The following is a 21174-nucleotide window of genomic DNA, read 5'->3' as shown; positions in this document are numbered from 1 at the left end:
GGGGACTCGAACCCAGATCCTCTGAGTCCCAGTCCCATGCTCTTAACCACAACACCACACTGGCTTGAGACACAAGTTCCATATTTACCTGCACAAATACTAAGGTCAGCCCCAGAGGCCTTACTTCGGCACCCTCTCCATCAACTCTACTGTGTATGGGAACAAAGGAGGGGATTCATCTGGAGCAGAGGCACATCCATCTGGTCCCTATCATTACTGGAGCAAATAACAAACATTGCTACCTAGTTATTGCTAGAACTGCAACTTCTGACGCTGCTTTAAGAGACAGCTTCTTATTTTCTGGAATTGGTTAAGAGCTGAGTGGAACTTTTTCTGGGCCTAAATGGGACCTTTGGAGGAACCCTCCTAGAAGAGAAACTCTCAGTGGCAGCAGAGTGGGAATTCCACCTCTACCTAACTTCTCCTGGACAGCCAACCCATGGGGCTTGCCATGCTTCTTTTCAGCCCTAGCCTGGGGAGATCAAATCCCCAAATACTCAAAAACACCAGTGGGTCTCTTCTTTACACGGAATTCTTGTGCAAAACCAACAGTGCCTACAAGTCATGTGCATGGAAGTGGACGGCATGTGTGCAACCTGCCCTTGCTAATTTTAACTGTGGAATTGTTGGATTCACTTCCTTCCAGACAGCCATACAAACGCTTAGTGCAAGGCAGACTGAGGGCAGAGGCAATGCAGGCTGCAGGCTGAGGAACTGAGCTGAGAAATTCCAAAAGATTTCAACCCTGCAATCGGATTCCTCACTCCTTGCTAGCCCAGGCTTGTGTTCTGCCCCAAGAGTTACCACAGCACCAGCTATTTAGCCTTAAACTGAAAGTGCTCTGGTGGTTATTAAGCCCAGTAGTGATCTCACAGAGGGAAAATCATCATCCAAAGATCGTGTAAAACAGCTTTTTTCATTATCACTGGTAGGCTAGTAAAAATGTTTTCATTTTCATGGAACTGGACAAACTTCGCCCAACTATGTGCCTTCCAGATGTTTGGGACTGCAATGTTCATCAGCCACAGTTAGCATGGTGAATGGTCAGACACTGCAGGAGTTATAATCTGAGACATCTGAGGACAGCACACTGGGAGAAGACTAAACTATACCACAAATACACTTCAAACCTTTTATAAAAAGCAGAGTGGAAAAACTAAAAAGTTCAGCCACATGCAAATAACATCAGGAAGATGGAGACAGTTGCAAGCTCTTGTTGTATCAGATTTTAGTCCACATGAATTTTAGCATAACTGATCCAGAATTCCATGTGGAATACAGATATAGAAAACAATATGATTTCGGATTTCATTTATGTAACCGTGCTTTCTGAAACCAACTAAACTAGACCTAACAGTTCTCTTTAGCTCTGCAACATGACTGTTAACTGTTCATACTCACCCAAAGTGTAGTACTTTATGCTGGGATCCAGTGTCTCAGGAGACATGTCCATATTCACTGTGGCATCCACTATGTTTTGGGCTCTGGAAGCGTGCCAAAATGCCATAAACCTTGCAATGAACGAAGCTGCAAAAATAGCTAACATACCAAAATCTAGCATATTCCACAACTCGAACAGGTATTCCTTGGGACCTTGAGACCAAATTTCTTTGCATTCAGACCATATCATACCTAAAGTAAGGAAGAAGAGGTCACACATGAGGTCAACGTGAAAGCTTATGTTGACCTAATTCTATTTTATTACATCACAGAAGAGGCAAGGAGGATTTGGCCCATGAGAAGGGCTTCCAGATTACAGTCAGAGGTTGCCACTTTGCCTTTGCATTCCTAGTGTCACCAAAAGTGAGGCAGCCATTGCATCTTCACATCCACCATTCATGGCCCTTTTTGCCAGCCATCCTGTTATATCCAGAAGCCATAGAGGCCACCAAGGACCCTGGGGAGGAGAGAACACGACCCCTACGATTGCCCGGGTTTGACTCCCCTGTCCAGCTGATCGGATCAACAGACTGCAGTAGCTCTCCAGACTAACTGATAAAACAGAGAGGGGCAGCCCATTCCCTGGAATCTGGCCACTGACCTGGGAACAACAGAGGAGCTCTGGAGTGTGAAACTGTGGTGGAAAAGAGAGTCAGAATGGGAAAGCCAAGCTGTGCAGCATGTTTCTGCTCTTCTGAACTTTCTGTAACATTCCTAAATGGTGTCTTTGCAGAACAACTGAACTCTCCTTTGAATAGAATACATGCTCCATATGGAGTTGTACTTGAGGACAATTGGGAAACTGCAGTATGTTCAGGATGTAGCAGCCAGTACATTTATGGGAGCTGGGCAGTCTGATCTCCTTCCTCTGGCTCTGCATGCTTTACATTGGCTTTCTGGACCAAATTGAAGCTAATGGCTTTAGATTTAAAACACTAAATTGCTTGAGACTATGTTACCTGCCTACATTGATGAGCTTGCCTACAGTATTAAGTTACGGGACCCTATTATCTGGCCAACTAGCAAGAGATGCTAGGTCGATGGCTGCTAAAGACAGGGCTTTCTCAGTGATGGCCCCACACCTTTGGATCTCCCTATCCCCAAGGAGATGCATGCGATTTCAAGACTGCAGCCTGTAAAAAAAAGTCCTAAAGACACATTGGAATGTATGCTGTTTGGAAATGTTATTAGGATGCTGTGCTTTATTTTATATTCTCTTATTGTTAAACTGTCCTGAGATCACGGTAAGGGACGGTCTAGAAAATTTTAAATAAACAAATAAAGGATGCTGTCCAGTGCTAGTCTGAGTCGCATTTATTTCAGCTGGTCTACTCTAACTTTGGATACAGTCTATTTATTCCAGATGGGTTTTGGTGCTTACAAATCATTAGCCTTGGCTGTATGTATTTAATTGTAACCCCCTGGTCATGCTTTTGTAATACTCTGAGGGCAGAAAGCCCTGAAAGGAAGGTTAAAAATATTTCAAAGAAACAAATAACAATTGATTTACTGTTGGGCCACCCTAGCCCTGAACCAAGGAAGGAATGGATGTGACAGGGGCACAGCAGCTTCGTCTTCTCCTGGACTGTGAAAAGGAGAAACACAGCAGATTTCCCGGCTGATATCTGGCAACCCTCCCTTTGGAGTCTCCAGTACAATCCTACACATTTCTACTCACTATTTATTCCCATCGAGCGCAATAGGGTTTGTTTCCATGTAATTGGGAATAGGATTTCAACCTTAATTGGCATGCCAGATGAATGCATTTTTTGTAATGGCTTTGATTTATTTTATGTATTTATACCCCACCTTTTTTCCTTCCAAGAAGCATAAGGCAGCTTTCATAATTCTCCTGCTGCTCTCAGTCTGATCCCTACAACAACAACCCTGTGAGGTGGGTAGGGCTGAGAGTCTGTGACTGGCCCAAAGTCACCCAGTTGGCTCCATGACTAGAAACCAGTTCGCCTGAGTTCCGGAGCTGCACTCTTAACCATGATAACACAGTCGCATTTTCCTTAACCATGCATGCAAACAGAGTCAGGGGAGAACCTACTATTTCCTTTATGTCTGTCACAGTTCTTCTTTCATTTATTTTTATTACATGTGTATTAGCCTCTAAAGTGCAAGACTTAATTAACTGGAACCCTATCTCCTACTAAGATGAATTTCTCTGCTGTTGCATAATAATAGCCTCCAGTGCTCGCTGACAATAGCGCAATATGCTCATTGGCTTTACAGGGGCTCGCAAATTGAAGGAAGAAGAGGAAGTCCTGGAGGCTTCTCTCTTCTCTCCCACCATGTGTGCACCAGCTGCAGGCTGCCTCGTGTTCATAATTACCTGCACCCCAGCTCAACCCAAGGAGAGGAGAGCTGGAGGCAACACTGAAACCATCTTGCAATCCATGTCTTACTCTTGGGTTCTGCGGTGTTTTAGAAATCACCTCCATGCTCACCCTCACCAGGTTACGATGACACACATGCAGCAGAGGTGACTGCAGAAATGAGGCAGAACTTAGGGAGGGAGGGAAGAAGCTACTGAGGCTTCTCCTTCCGAAATCCTGCGAGCCCTGCCATCACTTACCCTGCCTATAAAAGACACCTTCTTTTTAAAGCTTGACCTTAGGAGAGCTAATTCTTATTTGAATAACGCAGCTGGGAAAGACAGGCCTTTGATTTCAGTTGTTGTATGTTGTTCATTCTACAGACTAATCTCCAAGTCTTAGATAATTTCAAAATAACTTTTCATCTTTTTTCTTTACTAAAACTAAGAAAAAAGATGGCGTATGACCTTTCATATCAATATCAAGGGTAATACATTTACACATTGGATCATGAAGCCTTCTTTCTAGGCTTCTGAAATGTAAATTACATATGAATTAATGACAACATGTCACTGGCAAGCTACCGAGTGGCTTAAGATATGGCTGTCAAAGGGGCTGAATTGTATATCGTGTTTTGAAGACAGTGGCCCCAGTTTTGAAATCCAGTGAACAGGCACAGACCTAACAATTCCAATTCAGAAAATGCTTACTTCTATGAACAGTAGATCATCTGATATAATCAGTGCATTCTGAATAAGCATTTCCAATGTACCTGCTTTGCTACCTTAATACACAACTGTATGTGCGGGGAACCACAGAAGAGCAAAAAGAAAAAGGAAGAAAGGTGCCCTGTGGCATTTTGCAGGCCCAGCTTTCATATGAGATTCAGAGAAGCAAATGTGAAGCATGGAAGATGCTTCCATTTATATCTTATACTTTTCATTATTGGAGGGGCAGAGCTAAAGAAATGCAGTTCACTGCTATGAAGGCAAGATAGAATTTTGAGAAATGGTTTTTACCTATTACCCATGAGATAATAAGCAACTCCATCCAGGAGAAGCACGATGTTTTCATCCTGAACAGCTGTTTCGCACCATCTGTTTTGGTTTCATTAGGCTTCAGCTTGGTGCCATCAAATCTGTCTGCTGCATTCATAACCAGAAGCCCAAGAAAAATGGTGAAAGAAGCAGCATGTGCCACGAATTTCATAAAGGGTCCACGCAGTATTTTACCCAACTGAAAAAAAAACAGGTTAGAGAAGAAAAATAAATAAAAATAGCATTATCTGTCAAGGCAGTTTTATGTTAAGCTAGCAAATTGAATGGTCAGATACACTGAGAATGCAAGAGGGGAAAACAATGTGTAAAATGATCATCTGATGCAATCTTTAGGTGCACTTTGCTGTTATCTGTCTCTGTGTATCAGCTCTGTGTTGCTCCAACCACCCAGGTACTTAAGGACTGCAATAGTGCAAGGGACTGGAAAGTGGAAGCTCTGTGTCTGGCTATAGCCTGGAAGCATAACGATGGCTGTTGTCACCTTCAAGAAGAGGGTGAGGAAACATGGGGGCGGTGGGGGAGAGAGTCAGACCAGTCAATGGCCCACATGGAGGACTAACTTCTCCGGCCTGTCTGTCTCTGGAACAGAATAAGGGACCAAGCTCACCGTGCCACCTCTGAAGGAATGGCCTGCTTACTGGGACAACCGTTTTCCTCAGCTCTGTTTTCCAGGTTTACATGGTGTGGGGGGGCACCAGACATGTCCCCAGTGTTTAGTCAGCAGTCATGTTATTTCTTGGCTGTACAGGGATGCTTTTAAACACAGATGGATACACAGGACAAAAGCAGGGCCAAGCAGAGGCAAAGACAAAGAAATGATCCATGGATCTAATGGCCTAGAGGACCACTTCCAACTCTCTGGTCCAATGCAGTGAAGAAAGGAGTTTTCTGGATGAGCAAAACTACTGATATGAAACATTGCAATTTCAAATGCACATTCCTGATGAATATTGAGTCCTGGGATTCTGATTCATTACTAAAATAAAAGCATGATCCCAAGATGCTTTGAACATCTAAACTATGGGTTGCACTGAGGTGTGAACACAGGATACCTATGAAGAAACCTAGATATCCCACCTCATGAGCAAGATGAATTTCAGACTGCAGTAATATAATGTACAGAAAGTGCTTCCCAGTGAGGCTCTTCTTTGTGCAGTGTACATGTGGGGGGGCAGATCCACAGGTATGTCCTGCTTGTTTTCCTACTACTTTTTTTCCTTTTCACAGAAAACCTGCTAAGCAGGAAAATACGGAATAGCTGCACTATGCCTTTTGGATGGTAGAAGAGTTGCCTGAAAGCAGCCCTAGTCTCAGCTGAAATCCATCCCCACACTTTTCATCCAGAGTGCAATCAGTCCATTCTACCAAGTTGGGCTTAAGTGTCAGTAGAACATGGGCTATTAATTTATTTAAAAATTTTTTAGACTTCCTTCAAGGGCAAAAATCCTATTTCATTCAATGTAGGAGCAAACTATGTTTAACTTTGGCTGTTTTTCTAGTCTACTTTCTTTGTTTATTAAGCTTTACTTAAAATACCAAAGAGTACTTGTATTCATAATGTTGTACATTCCTCCATTATTTTAATGGAAAGTTATTCAGAAATTCACTGCCATCAATGATTAAACATTGTTTACAGTGGCTAACACTGACAGGAAATGCTCCAGAGCAGTGGATGAGTAACCTTGTACACTGGTTCTAGTATTTATCACAAGATCCCAGGGGCAGTATCCTATTAGGAAATGTATCAATGGAAGAGATGCATCTTCTTATGTGTTCAGATGCAACATTTAAGAAAATGCATAGATGGCAGTCAGTTCTACCGTAGTGAATACTGCTGTTGCAGAGATAACATCCTGGGTAGTAGATAAGGAGAGGAGATGCACTGTTGACATGCCTTCTGCTTTCTTATCTCAAATATATCAAATGCTATTGAGAGTCTGCTTGTACGCGAGGGGCCTGTGGCTAATTATGGACGATCCTACGCATTGTGCAGAGGCAGGGACTGAGCCTCAACTGCATATGTGGAAGTGGATCGCTAGACTGCAGAAGGAGCAGAAGGAAGCAGTGAAGGAGCGACTGCAGTGCCTGAAGCAACGGTGTGTCTTGCAGCTGAGCATGCTGACACTGGTCATTGTATTCGCAGACTACAAGGGAGGAGAGCCTTTCCCTCCACTGCAAGATTCATTAAAATCGGTGCGCCTGTGTGCAAGAGTGGACAAGTCGTCAATATTTGCCTTGCTTGACCTCTCAGTGCACCAGAAATCAAACCTGTCTAATCTTTGAGGTTTCCCAGATGGGAAAGAGAAGTGCCAAGCCAATAATGGATGCAACGGGTTGCACTCATGGCACCAGGAAGCAAGTGTCAATATTAAATTGATGCTGATATCGCACCTGCAGAATTGTAAGTTAGCTGTGCAATCCGCTGTGGCTATCCTGAAGTCCCTGAACTTGGGGAATCACAGGGAATCACATCTGGTGAAGAGCAGGAATGTGGTGGCAAAAGTCATTTCTACACTTCTGCTCTTCAAAACACTTAGATGACCAATTTCAGCTCAGTGTTTGGCCCTCAGCATTTATGTAAAGGGCACCCATCCTCCCTGACCTCACCTTGCCCTTGAATCTGACTATCAAGAGCTTTCAACTGTGCTCTTGGGCTGTGCCCTTGGACTGTGATATAGTAAACTGTGCTTATTTGGATTTATCATTTCCCTGGTTTGACCCTGATGGGTCTCTTGCTTCTGGCCCACTGAAGCTGTTGCAGGACTCCAGCTTACACCTGCACCCTAGCCCTGGCATGCCAGCCTGAGTCGTGCCCCAGACCTTCCCTCTCTCTCTCTCTCTCATCACCTTCTCCCAGGCCTCTCTTGGATGCTATTAAAGATAAAAAGGAGACATTCTCTTTTTCCAGTCAGTTATTCATTGCCAGTCAGTGCATTTTATTGTTAAGAACAGATGAAGAGGCCTGCTGGACCACACCAAAGGTCCATCTAGCCCAGGGTTCTGCCCACACAGGATCCACAGGGAGGGTAGGGCTACAACCGGCCAAATTCCTCAGTTAGGTTTTGTTTTTGTTTTTTCCTCCAGTACTAAAGACCTGAAGTCGGGAACAGTGGAATAAAAATAAAATGTTAAATGTTTCATGAAATATGATGTTAAAATCCACACTTTTTGTAAATTTCTAAAGTCTTTACTTTTAACATCTATTTTTAGTTACTATGTAAAGAGCACTGTTAAGGGCCCAATCTCCTAGGAAAGAAGAAGAAGTCAAAGGAGTACGTTATTTTTTCAAAACAGAAAGAAATTGTTTATGAAACAGTAAACATGGCTGAAGCTAATATTAATAAAGACTGGTAAACCTAAATGCTGGGCAAACCTATCTCTAATAAATCCTTTAGCAAATTTTTAAAATTTTGTTCCCTTAATCCTCCAGCTAGATAAATAATGCAATACTAAATACATTTACACAAAAGTAAGTGCTGCTGAATTCCATGGAACGTATTCCCTGGTGTGTTTGTTTAGAGTGATGGCCTAAAATGGTTTTATCATTCTTAAGATAATAAATAAAGGCATCAGCCTTCTCACATGTGTAATGATCGCTCTTCACAATAAATCTTGTTGATACCAACAAACTCCTTTTTAAGCTTCCAAGGGGGTGGCTAAGATATCTGTAATTAAAATTCAGTCTACAAATGATAAACAAAATACTTGGCACTGTACTTTCAAAATGATTAGCTGCCTGTGCTCACAATGGATGATGAGGTGGGAGAGAAGACAGCTATGGAATGAAGCAGAAGTAGCTAAGGAAACGGAGTTGTTAGCAGACCAGCTGGACAATGAAGTATACTAATTTTAAACAAAAAGAGTTCTAAGGCAGTTTGATGTCTATGTGCATTTAGAGTGCAATCCTATGGCCTTCCGACATCATCTGGGAAATCATAGGATTTCTAGGGGGAGTCTGAGCATGGAGGTCCTCTTACTTTAGACCCCGGACCAAGTCCCTTCACCACTCCCCCACCCCAGGTCACAACTAGATCTAAGAGGGAGGAAGGAGGGGCCTGCTGAGGAGCAGTGGGGAGGAATGCGTGCTCTGGAGACACACAGATTCCAGTCCACACACCCTCCACCTTTTCTCCCTCTCACCAGCCCTAAATCTGAGCAGCTGGGAATATACATTTAGGAATGGCTTGAAAAGTATTCCCACACACACATAAACATGTGAGAGGATGGCTTTGCTTTATATGCCTCTTCTGATCCATGTATTTAAGAGATGTAGCAGTATATAAAGGCTACACAAGGAGGGAGGTGATTCAGGGCTTAAAGGTTTCTGAGTAAGGAGGTTTGGGAACTGCTAACCACAGCTAAGTCTTCTTGGTTTGGTAATCCCAAAGGGTAACAGGAAGGACATGACACAAGTGTATAAAATTACGTATCTCTCAATAATAGAATCTGGAGTCATCCAAGGAAGCTATATGAGGGAGAGTCAGAACAGGAAAAACAAGTCTTTCACCCCACAGACACCTAAACTGTGGAATTTGCTGCCACATCATGTAGGGATGGCTGTCAACCCAGATGGCTTTAAAATGGGATTAGATAATATCATGGAGGAGAAGGTTATCGGTGGCAATCAGCCATGATGTTGATGTTATGTGCCAACAAGTGGTCTCCGACTGAGGCAGCCCTGTGTGTGAATCCTCCAGGATGCTCTGTCCTAGATAGCCCTGTCCTCCCTCTGCAGTATCGGGTAGAACGTCTCTCAATCCCAGTTGCTACTCATGTCCTGCTTGTGCAATTCCCAGGGGCAGCTGGCTGTACATTGAGGGAACATAATGCTGGACTTCCCTGGCCTTTAATCTGATCCAGCATATTTCTTTAAAACAAGAGTGCCTAAAGATGTAATCATTTATTGCACTGAAATGAACAATGGTTTGGAGGATTGCAAGGTCATGCTGGGTGCATGTGCTCCTCCTTTCTTCTCCCCTTCCCTCAGCCTCACTCCCAGAGGGCTTAATTCCTTGCTTCTTCTTTGAACCAAGTTCAGTTTGCTACAATAGCCAAACCAGAAAACTGCATTTTGAGGAAGCTCCATTCTGTTGCCTCCTTTCTGCATGCCCATAGTCAATATCGCAGATGCCACGCTTTGCAATCTAGTTTGGCAGGTGTGCTCACGTCATAGCTTGCTGACCTGGTCTTCTCAACAATCCATTGCATCATCGAAGCAGGGAAGAAAGGAATTAAGCTTTGAAAATGAGCAGTGGGAAGAGCAGGGATTATGCTTGGAGAGAATCATCCAAAGCACCAGGGTGACTTCTTTTATATTGCTATTTATTTTATATTGTTATTTTTATATAGTTATTTTTGTATTTTATTTATGTTGTGAGCCGCCCCGAGGAGAATGGGGCGGCATAGAACTGTTTTAATAAATAAATAAATAAATAAATATTCCAGATCTCAGTGCTCACAGACTTCAAGACTGGGCACAGAAAGAAGCAGGACCTGAGCAATCTGGAAGAAGACACATAGGAGCTTTAGAAATTGAACACACGTAGCAATGGACATAATCTATGGTTCATTCCAAAATGGTATGTTTGGATTTCAAAAGACAAAGCCTGAGTCCCCACGAGCAACTAGAGGTGAAATGGGAAACTAGGAAGTCTGGGTTCTTCACCTCTCAGACAGCCTCTGGTTTCTCCAAAAGCAGAGGAAGACCATGGGATAACATTTTCGGTACTTTCACACATTCATGCGGAAGTCTCTGCTTATACCGCAGGTCATCAGCGTGGGAAGGGAAAGGGCAATGTGTCATGGATCCTTAAGAGCAACACAGGAAATGGCCTTAAAACATATTAGACTGTAGTTTGCTTTTGCTCGGAATGTCTGCACTGGCAAGCGGCTCTTCTTCGGACTTTCAGAATGGAGTTTGCCCAGCGCTACCTGGGCATGCAAGGGGTTCAAGCTGGGTCTTTGATGCCAAGCTCACCCAGCACTTTGCTCCAGCTTACTGACTGTGCCATATGCTTTCACACAGAAATGCTTACAGCATCTGAAGCAGATTAATCATTGGAAGTACACCTTTGCTTACAAACACAGCAAAAAGCAGTTAGGGTTTAATATGCCCCAAGAATAGCAAGGCTCTTGATATTCTTCCTGATCAGACTTACTTTCCTGGAAATTTACTTTAAAGGAAACTGCATCATGATGTAAACATTTGCACTGGTGAATTTTCCTGCTGTGCTCAAGTGACACCAACAGAACATCATGTTTTGCGATGCTGTTGTCATAACTGTTGACATTCCAGAACCTCAGCGAATTTGTCATGCTGGAACAAGTTTACGCCTTTGAGCTGTCTAATGCCATTAAATGCAGGGTTGTGGTTTGAACTAATAGTAAACCATTAACTATAAACCATTATATTTATATATAGCTATATACAGCACACAGACAAAACTAAATGAGTTGTCTTTCCGTCCTTTCCCACCACCTTGTTCTGCACCACCATCACCAATGAAAAAAAGGTATTTTAGTATAGAGCGTCTGTTGTTTTTTACCAAAGCCATTGGGCAGTGAGCTCTGTAGTCACTTCATTAAAATACATAACTTTGCCGCAAAAGCACAGCTAAGTGCCTCTCTCACTTGCTTCATTTTAGCCCGGTTTCAGCCCTGCATGCAAATGGAGTGCAGAGCACGTTAAGGAGGCTGCGACAGCCTTGCATCAACAAATACCTTACTGCATGGAGCAATCCAGTAGGCCACCGCCAGGAATGGCAACCCAACAGCAACGGCAAGAACCACCAGAAACTTCACCGCCATGGTCTGCTGCCTTAAACCTGACAGATTCTCATACCAGATAGAGAGGAGCTGTTGCTGGCAGTTGGGATGTGCTACAAACTAAACAAGAAAAAGAAAAGGGAACACAAGAGAACATTACTGCTAATCCATCCCTCACTTCAATATTTGGTTTGCTAAAGAAAACAGTAAAGCAGGAGCAATCCAGCTACCAACTACCAGAAAGGAAGAGCAGCCACACAACCTGAAGGGGGGAAAGTCTGTGAGCAAGGTATGGATACCTAAGGCTGGGAATTTTGATCACTTATCTGGAAGGTGTGCTGGCTTTAGTACTCAGCCCTTTCATTCTTTAACAGACTGTTCCTCTATTAAGTTTTTCCAGAAGGTTTCTGCTACAAAGAGGAACATCAAACTGCTGGGTTGGGTTAAGAAAATGGTAGATCTTGCTTTGCACGGCACATTCAGGCATGGCAGGAAAGATGGATCTTGCCAGGCATCACAGCAGCAGCGTTTCAGTTTATCAGATGGCAGCATCTGACGGAAAAGCTTCTCTGCCTTTGCAAAAGTAAGATCTGAATCACCACATTTGGGTTGCAATTTTAAGCAAACTAACCAGGGAGTAAATCCCATTCAGTTCAATGTAGCTGACTTCTCAAGAACGTAAGAAAAGCCATGCTGGATCAGACCAATAGTCCCTCTGGTCCAGAATTCTGTAGACATGGTAGCAAACCAGCTTCCCACAGGATCTCTCAAGTGGGATGGGTGGGATGAGTGGACCTCCTCCTGCCCAAGCTCCTCAGCCACTGATATATGCAGGCATGTTGCCTGTATTAAAGGAGGAAGGACATGGCTAGTAGCCACTGACAGTTGCCACCTTCTGCTTCTGATGAGACACTTAAATGGGATACCTATAGCAGGCATTTCATGGACACTCTAAAGGGTGTGTGTTGGAGTGGGAAGATATTTGGGTCTATAACACCCATTATTCCTCACTATCCTCTGCACTGACTAAGACTGATGGGAGTTGTGTTCCAAAAAATCTAGAGATTTTCTGTTTCTCCTCTAACTACCATGTTGGCTTAGAGTTTGTACTGATTATATTTTTACAGCATTATGGACTCCAGAATTGCTAGGGTTTATTGTTGATATAGCAGCTTAAGTACAGTCTATATTTTGTAACTATAACTATTTCATATGACAGCTTTCTTATTCCTAAACATTGCAGTCCCTGTGACAACCCGCTTTTCCTGGTGTAGAACTGAGGATGACATTAAATGACTTTCCGCATAATCAGTACACTGCAGAAGTGGACCTGAAGCTCATCTATGACCTCCTAGTCCATTTTTAAAATCTATTTCCTGTTCAAGGGTCTATACTAATTTTGGAATACTATATAGATTTAAATACGCGTTTGAAGATTTATGCAGCACAGAAAAACAGAGGAGCAAATCCATTCTGACATGAAGGTTATTGAAATATAATAAATCCATCAAATCATTTTTATCTTCTGGTGAATTAGGTTAGCCCTCTTTGATACATAACCAATGTTTTGTCCTGCTTTGGAAGCTTAATCATACTCCCACTGCTGAACAAAATTACTAATTATATACTTAATATAATCCTTGTACTATACAGCATTGTTTTTACTGTGTGAAGCAGTTTTCTTTTCCTCCTTAATATTCCCTTAATACAGGGATTCCCAAAACCCCTGCCCAACAGATGTGTTGAGTCACAGTTCCCATTATCTCTAGCTGTAGAGCTTTGCTAGATGCAGAGAAAACATGCTAGATGATTCACATTTATTTTTGGAGGTACATTTCAACGTGTTTACAATAAGGGAAGCCATGGCAATTGGGCAGGACCAGTTCCATTGTGTCTATGTACTGCAGAATGCATTCATGTAAAATGCCTATGCAAGCTAAGCTCCATTAAGATGTATCTTGGCCGGCTGGAACTTAGGGGCAAGGGCTGTAGTACATGGTACTTAAGTACATGGAACTTAAACTATCTAAAATGACAGTAAGGAACACATGGAAAAGGTTTGATGGAGGCATCTTCAATAAAACCAGAACTTACTTTTTTGACTTCATACTTTATGGCGAGCTTTAAGCGGCTGAGGCTTGGACGTCCGTGCTCTCCATGGTTCAGCTCAACGTCTCCGTTCAGAATAGCTTCCACTTCTTCTGTGTTTCTGCACAAATCGAGAAGTCCAACCACAAAGTCTTTGCACTGCATTGACAGTTTTTTGTAATCATTCTATGAATGAAAAGAAATTGGTGGTAAGTAAGCAGTCTCTTCCAGGTGCGGGCAATGGGGAACACAGTGGAGCCCGTAGCCAGGCAATAGGGAATATGGTATTTGGGGGAAGAATTACTGGGGGAAATGGTCCACTTCTGAACTTGATCTTGATGTTACTGCTTCACAGGGCTTAAACGTATTTTGAAGATCATGCCAATTCTCTCTTTGTGCATTTTAAGCGGAGACATTGTACTATCTGGGAGGGAAACTCTAAGATGGAGGAACAGTGGTGGTGTGTACACGAGTGAGTGTGTGAGAAGGTGTGTGAGAGACTGATTGTATGAAATATCATTTGGGTGGAATCCTAGTTGCACAATGCAACAGGTTAAGTGACTTTAGAGAGACTGTAACCCCTTTCACATTTTTAAAGGAACTGATTTTATCTCAAAGCCCTTATTTGTCACAGAAATGGTAGCAATAACATGACCACTCACTCTCTCTTCTCTACTTGCATTACTTAAAAAATCATTTTAATACTACAAAAGACAAAACAAAACAGCATGGGTTACAATTAGCAAAACACAAGCCGCTGGATGTTGACTCTGTTCAGCGGGGATTACAGAATTTGTGAATTTGAAAAGCAACGAGTACTGAGTTTGTTCAGGTAAGTGAACAAGCATGCCAAACAATGTTTGTGACTCTGAAAGCTGACGTCCATTTGTCTCTTTACTATTATATAGGGCAGGTGTGAGAACCATATTTATATGGTTTATATGTCCATAAACTGATCTTGCTTCACTAGTCCATGAACAAGCCTGCTATGCTAAGCTGGGTCACCAGTGCTGAGTGCCAGATTCTACACTATCCACTGCATTTATGAGCTCCCAGTGTTTCCTAATTTCAATATGTGCAGTGGCTGACACAAACAATGCAACTGCTTCATATAAGAGAGGTGTTGGTGAATCATGGAGAGGAAAGGGAGAGGAAAGCTAATGCTGTCGCACCTCAGACTCTGAGCCAAAAATCTCCTGCAAACTGACACCACTGCATGGAAAACACACATTACTTCCTTTCATTACTTCCCCTCCAACACGGGGTTTATCACGGAATGAGACGCTGACTATACATCATTTCTGGACTGATTCCCTTACTGGTTCTCTGCTTCTATTACCAAAGTCAATGACCACATTCACAGATTTTTTTTAAAAAAAATAACAAAAGCTCTCCAATATCTGGCACCAGCCAAAACTAAGGCAGTGACATCTCCTTTGCAATAGTGGACCCTTCCCAAAGAGGGATGTTGCCATCATGAAAAAACCAGATGGTCCTATGAAACTGTGGTTGCTACCAGTTCTAGAACCATTAACTCTGCCAGCAAGAACTGGACCCCTGTGACCTGACTATAGAGGTTTCTGACTTGGACCTTGCCCTGAATGGGGTTGCACTCCCTCTGAAGGCCAGGGTCCGCAGCTTGGGAGTGCTCCTCGACCCAGAGCTGTCCCTGGAGGCTCAGGTGACTGCAGTGGCGAGGAGCGCTTTCCTTCAGCTTTGGTTGATCCATCAGCTGCATCCTTACCTGGAGGACTATTGCCTTGTGACAGTGACACATGCATTGGTTACTTCCCGGCTGGATTTCTGTAACTCACTCTACGTGGGGCTGCCCTTGAAGACAGTCCGGATACTTCAGATGTGCAAAATAGAGCAGCCAGGTTGCTGATGGGGACTGGGCGTTATTCTCATATAACCCCAGTCCTGTACTAGCTTCACTGGCTTCCCATCGAAGTCCAGGCTCAATTCAAGGTGCTGGTTATTACCTATAAAGCCCTTAACGGCTTGGGACCTGGATACCTAAAGGAACGCCCTCTTCCGTATTTGTCCTCCCACCCCCTGAGATCGTCAGCAGAGGCCCTCCTCCAGGAACCCTCCGTGAAAGACATTAAGAGGCAAAGTACCTGGAGGAGGGCTTTCTCTGCGGTGGCGCCCTGCCTATGGAATGCACTCCCCAGAGAGGTCTGCCCGGCGCCGTCATTATTTGTTTTTCGGCGCCAGGCTAAGACCTTTTTATTTCAACAATATTTTAATAACTTTTAACATTAGCTTATAGGTTTTACTCTGCAGCCAGGGTTGATCGGGATTTTATGTGTATTATGTTTTATTTTATTTTATGAACGCCATCCCGAGGCTATGTGATGGGATGGCATACAAATACTCTAAATAAATAAATAAATAAATAGTTGGGCTGGAACTCTGCCTGAATAGCAACAGCTGTGTGTGATGTCTTATTCCATGGCTATCTAAAGCCAATCATCAACAATTCCATATTTTCAGAAATAAGCTGAAGCAGCTTGAGGTAGGAGAATACCAGACACATCAGATCTGCAAACCCCACTTTTGGGCTTCCACTAGGTATTTGGTTGACATTTGCCAGGATAATGAACTGCTGCATGGATCTTTGGCCTGATCCAGTAGAGGTCCCCTGACAACTCACCTCTGCCCACAGACTAAAATTTTACCTTGAATTCTTTTTCAATGTTAGCAAGCACAGCCAGCTCATTGCTCAGTTCTAAGGCAGTCATTACCGGGTCCTCACTAGACAAAGACAAGTAGGCTGGGCTGGCCAGGCCTTTGTAGGCATTGATCCTGGACCTGGAATGGCTGAAAGAGTCATGCTTTTGCTTCTTATTGCATTCACTGCATTTGCAGAAGTAGTCATGAGGCCGCTCGATACGCGCTCCCTTTCGCAGCAGGGTGTGCACAATTTCGTACTCGTGGCAGTGAGCGGCCAGGATGATTGGCGTCACATCATGAGAGAAGCGAGTTCCATCCTCATCATAGGCGTAGAAGTCGTCATGCTGTAGCTCTGATTGGCTGGGACTTGTGGCCAGCCTCTTGCCTTCGGCAAATGCAGGGTGACTCAAGATGGCCTCCACTATCCGGACATAACCTTTGCTAATGGCTAGGAGCAGAGCATCCCCGACACGAGACAGGTTCTCCTTCCTCAGCAAAATTTCCGTGATTTCCAGGTGCTCGTTCGCTACAGCCAGCTGCAGTGCATTCTGCCCCATGTAGTCCACACAGTTCACATTGAGTGAGGGACACTCCTCCAGCATTTTACGGATAACGGGAATATTGCCATACTCCGCTGCTTCCAAAAAACGTTCCTCTTCAAAGGAAAGGCTGGTTGAGTGGTCATTAAACATATATGCTGGACCTCGATTTGCAAGCCTCCGGCCCTTCTCTCGAACAACCGTCTGCTGTCGGAGGGCATGCCTGTTCTCCACTCCTCTACTGCAGAGAAAGAGAGATATTATTAAAACATTGGCCTCTGTTTCGCTTTAAATACTTGCTCATTTGAGCCTTAGACATGCTCAGTCAGCTTTTTGCCACTCATTTTATAGACAACAAAGCCAAATTATGCTTTACAGATTTCACAGAATGGTAAGAAAACGAATGGCAGAGACTAACCACAAGAGCTTACATGCTGAACTATTTTGCAATGAATCTTTTCCCCTGAACTTCTTCTCAGCCTCCTTCTTCCAAAACAGTCACGCTCCCAGCTCTTCTACTTTTGCAGATGTCAGTGAACATCTGGAGATGCATGAATCCATTTCCAGTTCTTGTCACTTTCACAAATGGTAGTTTTCTTCTATGCCATTGTGAAATGGCTCTGTACTTAAAGGTGGCCTTAAAATAATAACTAAAATAAATATTTGCTGCTTCTTTTTTTTTTTTGCATTAATCTGTCCTCAACATGAGTGTGTAAAAATATATTTGATGACTTATTTAAAACATAAATTTTCTCTCAAAATGCATATTTAAATGCCTGTTTGAATAATAGTCATTTAAATATGCCTGTTTATATAATAGCCATTTAGCTGCTGAGAACTGCACTGCAACATTAGTGGCAGTTGCAAAATCTGGTAATGACATAAATTCAAGTCTGCACATAAGTAAAAAAAGAATTAAAATCTGAATTTACCAAGATTGGCAAATCTGTTGCATGACCATATGGCTTTTCTAAACTGAAAAAAACAGTTTGCAGGTTAGACAAAAAAGAAAGATGCTCAGAGGAAAATGGGAGGGTAGTAAAACAGCAAGTATGTATGATGTGCCTTGTATGCATTTATATTCTGGGGTGCAACCTAATTGTTGGTTTAGGAAACCACAATCTTTTTCAAAAATCTGCCATGCTTTCCAAAGCTGAGTACGTTATCCTCTTGCCTACATCTGTTGTAACATGGCTTTTTCAATCATTTGTTTTCCTACATTCACCCCTCTTACGCTGCTTCAGCTCCCTGTCCAGGTCTACACATGAGAAATCTCCCACTTTGTACTTACTTGCACTCGCTTGGGCCTCTTCATCTTCAACCTGAACTGTGGGACTGCAGCACTTAATGATTCACAACCTTACTCAAAAGTTCCACTTGGTTTGTAACAGATGGGCGTGTTCTGGTAAACCTTAAGCTTTAAGATATTTGAGACATGGTAGCCGCTATCCAAAGGAATATCCTGACCAGAAAAACTTGCGATCCATGAATTTCACTGCAAAATTTACTCATCTTTGCCTTTTCTTTTAGCATAAAAGTTCATACATATTTTGGGAGTTTTTTTCCAAATGTACATATCAACTGTGCAAATATTTGAAACATAGACTTCCTTCCACCATTGCTTTAGAATTCTGCATGCATTTTTCAAAAGTATACATTTTTTCATGGCATTTTTCAAATGTTTGCCTGATGTTGAATATATTTCTTTTGATCTGAGAATCACATTGCAAACACAGAATTGAATATCTGACAACAGATTGTATTCACATTTGCGTTCATTCTGGAAGGGGTGACCTAGGTAACCCATGTACAAAACCAAACTCAAACTAATTTTTCACACATCTCTGGTGCCCACGCCCTCACCCTCAGTAAAGTAAAAGAAACAGTGCTACAGGTTGATCTGAATTTGCTTTCAATTGTCATATAACATTACAAAATTTGTCAACTCTGGTCTCTCCTGTATACAAGAATGAGAGCCAAGCTGAAATAGTCTGGGTTGGACTCAGACTTAGTTTCACTTAATTTCTACTAAAATTGGTGGGGCATAGCCTACGTAATAACTTACATTTCTCTTAGGGCCTAAATATACCCAACAAGCCCATTCCCCCAAGAATTCACCAAATGCAAGGAGAATGAATGGGGTTCCCCGTCCCTTTTGGCTTTAATGCTGATCTTCACATGCTGAGCTAAAGGTCTTGAAAAGTGACTTAGAATCCCCCATGCAATCCAGAAACCTGCTCAGCCAGGATTCCTGGCTGTGAATAGGATTACAATCAGGCTGTGCCAAATGCAGAAACATTTTCCCTTCAGACATTCCCACTTGACACAGAACATTCAGGCTTATGCTTTTATTAGCTATTACAATGACCAGTGCAAAGAAATAGAAAAGAACAAAAGAGCAATAGCAGGACTCCTCTTCTAGAGGATCCAAGAAATCAAAGGGAAATTAGTGGAAACAGGGGGATATACTATCAATCCAGGAAAAAATAAAGAAAAGGTGAAAAGAATATACAGAAGAACTATACAGATGAAAGGATGATGGATTCCTTCAAAGAGAAATCCTATGAGGAAGACCCTGCAATATCAGAAGGTGAACTAGAAGCTGCTCTGAAAACAGTTGGAAAGAAAAAAGCACACAGAGTAAGTAGGACACCAGTAGCTACAGAAAATGAATCTGTAAATTCGTAACAAGAATATGACAACAAATGTGGAAAACAAACAATGGCCCTCTGACTGGAAATGTTGGATATACATTCCAGTTCCCAAGTAAATAAATGCAAGGCAATTCAGCGACCATATGAATATTGCTTTTTCCCATGCAAGAAAAGTGATGCTCCAGGTACTGTAACAAAGAATGTTACCCTACATGGAGCAAGAGATGTTCAAGCTGGATTCCGAAAAATATGCTAGCTACTAGACCACAGCAAAGAATCTCAGAAGATCAGTCTATGCTTTATAGACTACAGCAGAGCTTTGGACTCTGTGGATCATGAGAAGCTATTGGATGGTCCTGAAAGAAATGGATGTGCCTCAGCACTTGATTGTCCTGATGTATAACCTGCATTGTGAACAAGAAGCTGCCATCATCATTTATATTCCACCCCATAGCCAAAGTGTTGTGAGCAACACATGGTGGAACAGAATGTTTTCCTGTAGGCAAAGTTATCAGACAAAGGTCTATTTTATCTTGAATGTGTATGCAGAGGCTATCATAAGGAAAGCGGGATTAGGATCAAGGGAAGAGGTGAAAATTGGTGGAAAACACATCAGTAATTTGAGATATACTGATGATACCATCTTACTGGCAGAAAGTGGTGATGAATTGAAACATCTCCTAATGAAAGTGAAAGTGCAAAAACAGGACTGCAGCTGAACATTAAGAAAGCAAAAATCACAGCTACAGAAGAATTAGACAACTTTACTGTCAACAGTGAAGAAACTGAAACTGTGAAATATTTTGCTTGTCTTGGCTCAGTCAGCAATTCAAGCAGAGGCTACAACCACTAAATTAAAAGAAAACTGAGACTTGGAAGAGCAAGAATGAAAGATCATCAAGTGCAAGGATCATTGGAAAGCAATCCAGATCATCCACACTATGGCGTTCTCAACTGTGCATGGGTGTGGAAGCTAGACTGTAAAGAAAACTGACTGGAAAAGAAATGATACATTCAAAACATAGTGCTGGAGGAGAGCGTTACAAATACCCTGGACTTCCAGAAAAATGAACAAGTGGGTGCAAGTCTGAACTTTTCCTGGAAGCAAAGAAGTCAAAACTGGGGCTGCCATACTTTGGGTGCACCATGAGACGGTAAGTTTCCCTGAAGAAGACAATCATGCCAGGGAGTTGAAGGGGGATGAAGATGAGCTCCACAAAGGAAGCCACAGCCCCAAACCTGGAAGAGCTGAATGGAGATGTCGGCGACAGTGCATTCTGGAGGGTTTTCATTCATAGGCTCACCATAAATTGGAGATGACTGGATGGCCCAACAACAACATGTTATCATTGATAAGAAATAATGTTACCTGACCTAATGGTATGGCTTTTCTTAAATCTCACTCTTTTAAAAAAGAATTTGGTTCTATGTTATTTTGTAACGTAGTATAATTATGGCTATTTGTTTTGTGAAATAGTATGAGAACAATGTCTTGTCGAAATTTATTTATTTATTTACATATATTTATATCCTGCCTATAATTGCCAAGGCCTTCCTAAGTTGCTTACAATGTAAAACATACCAACAGAGTAAAAACATATTAAAAACCAATTAAAACATAAAAAGTGAGACA

At 42.5% G+C, this 21174-nt stretch overlaps 1 protein-coding gene across 1 annotated transcript in view; it reads right to left on the bottom strand.

The window, feature by feature from the left end:
- The window catches only part of TRPC6 (transient receptor potential cation channel subfamily C member 6), a 97494-nt gene that overhangs the window by 17965 nt on the left and 58355 nt on the right, over positions 1 to 21174 (bottom strand). The window contains exons 2-6 of the mRNA XM_044442598.1: positions 16354 to 17128; positions 13679 to 13858; positions 11540 to 11704; positions 4781 to 4997; positions 1402 to 1632 (exon numbers count right to left, since the gene is read on the bottom strand). Of these exons, the coding sequence (XP_044298533.1) occupies positions 1402 to 1632; positions 4781 to 4997; positions 11540 to 11704; positions 13679 to 13858; positions 16354 to 17128 (1568 nt within the window). The remainder of the gene's footprint in view (positions 1 to 1401; positions 1633 to 4780; positions 4998 to 11539; positions 11705 to 13678; positions 13859 to 16353; positions 17129 to 21174) is intronic.

This window comes from Varanus komodoensis, unplaced genomic scaffold (genome assembly GCF_004798865.1).
Source record: "Varanus komodoensis strain SLA01 unplaced genomic scaffold, ASM479886v1 scaffold4, whole genome shotgun sequence".
NCBI lineage: Eukaryota > Metazoa > Chordata > Lepidosauria > Squamata > Varanidae > Varanus > Varanus komodoensis.
Note: the sequence above shows the minus strand (reverse complement) of the source record. Positions and strands in the feature narration are given on the sequence as shown.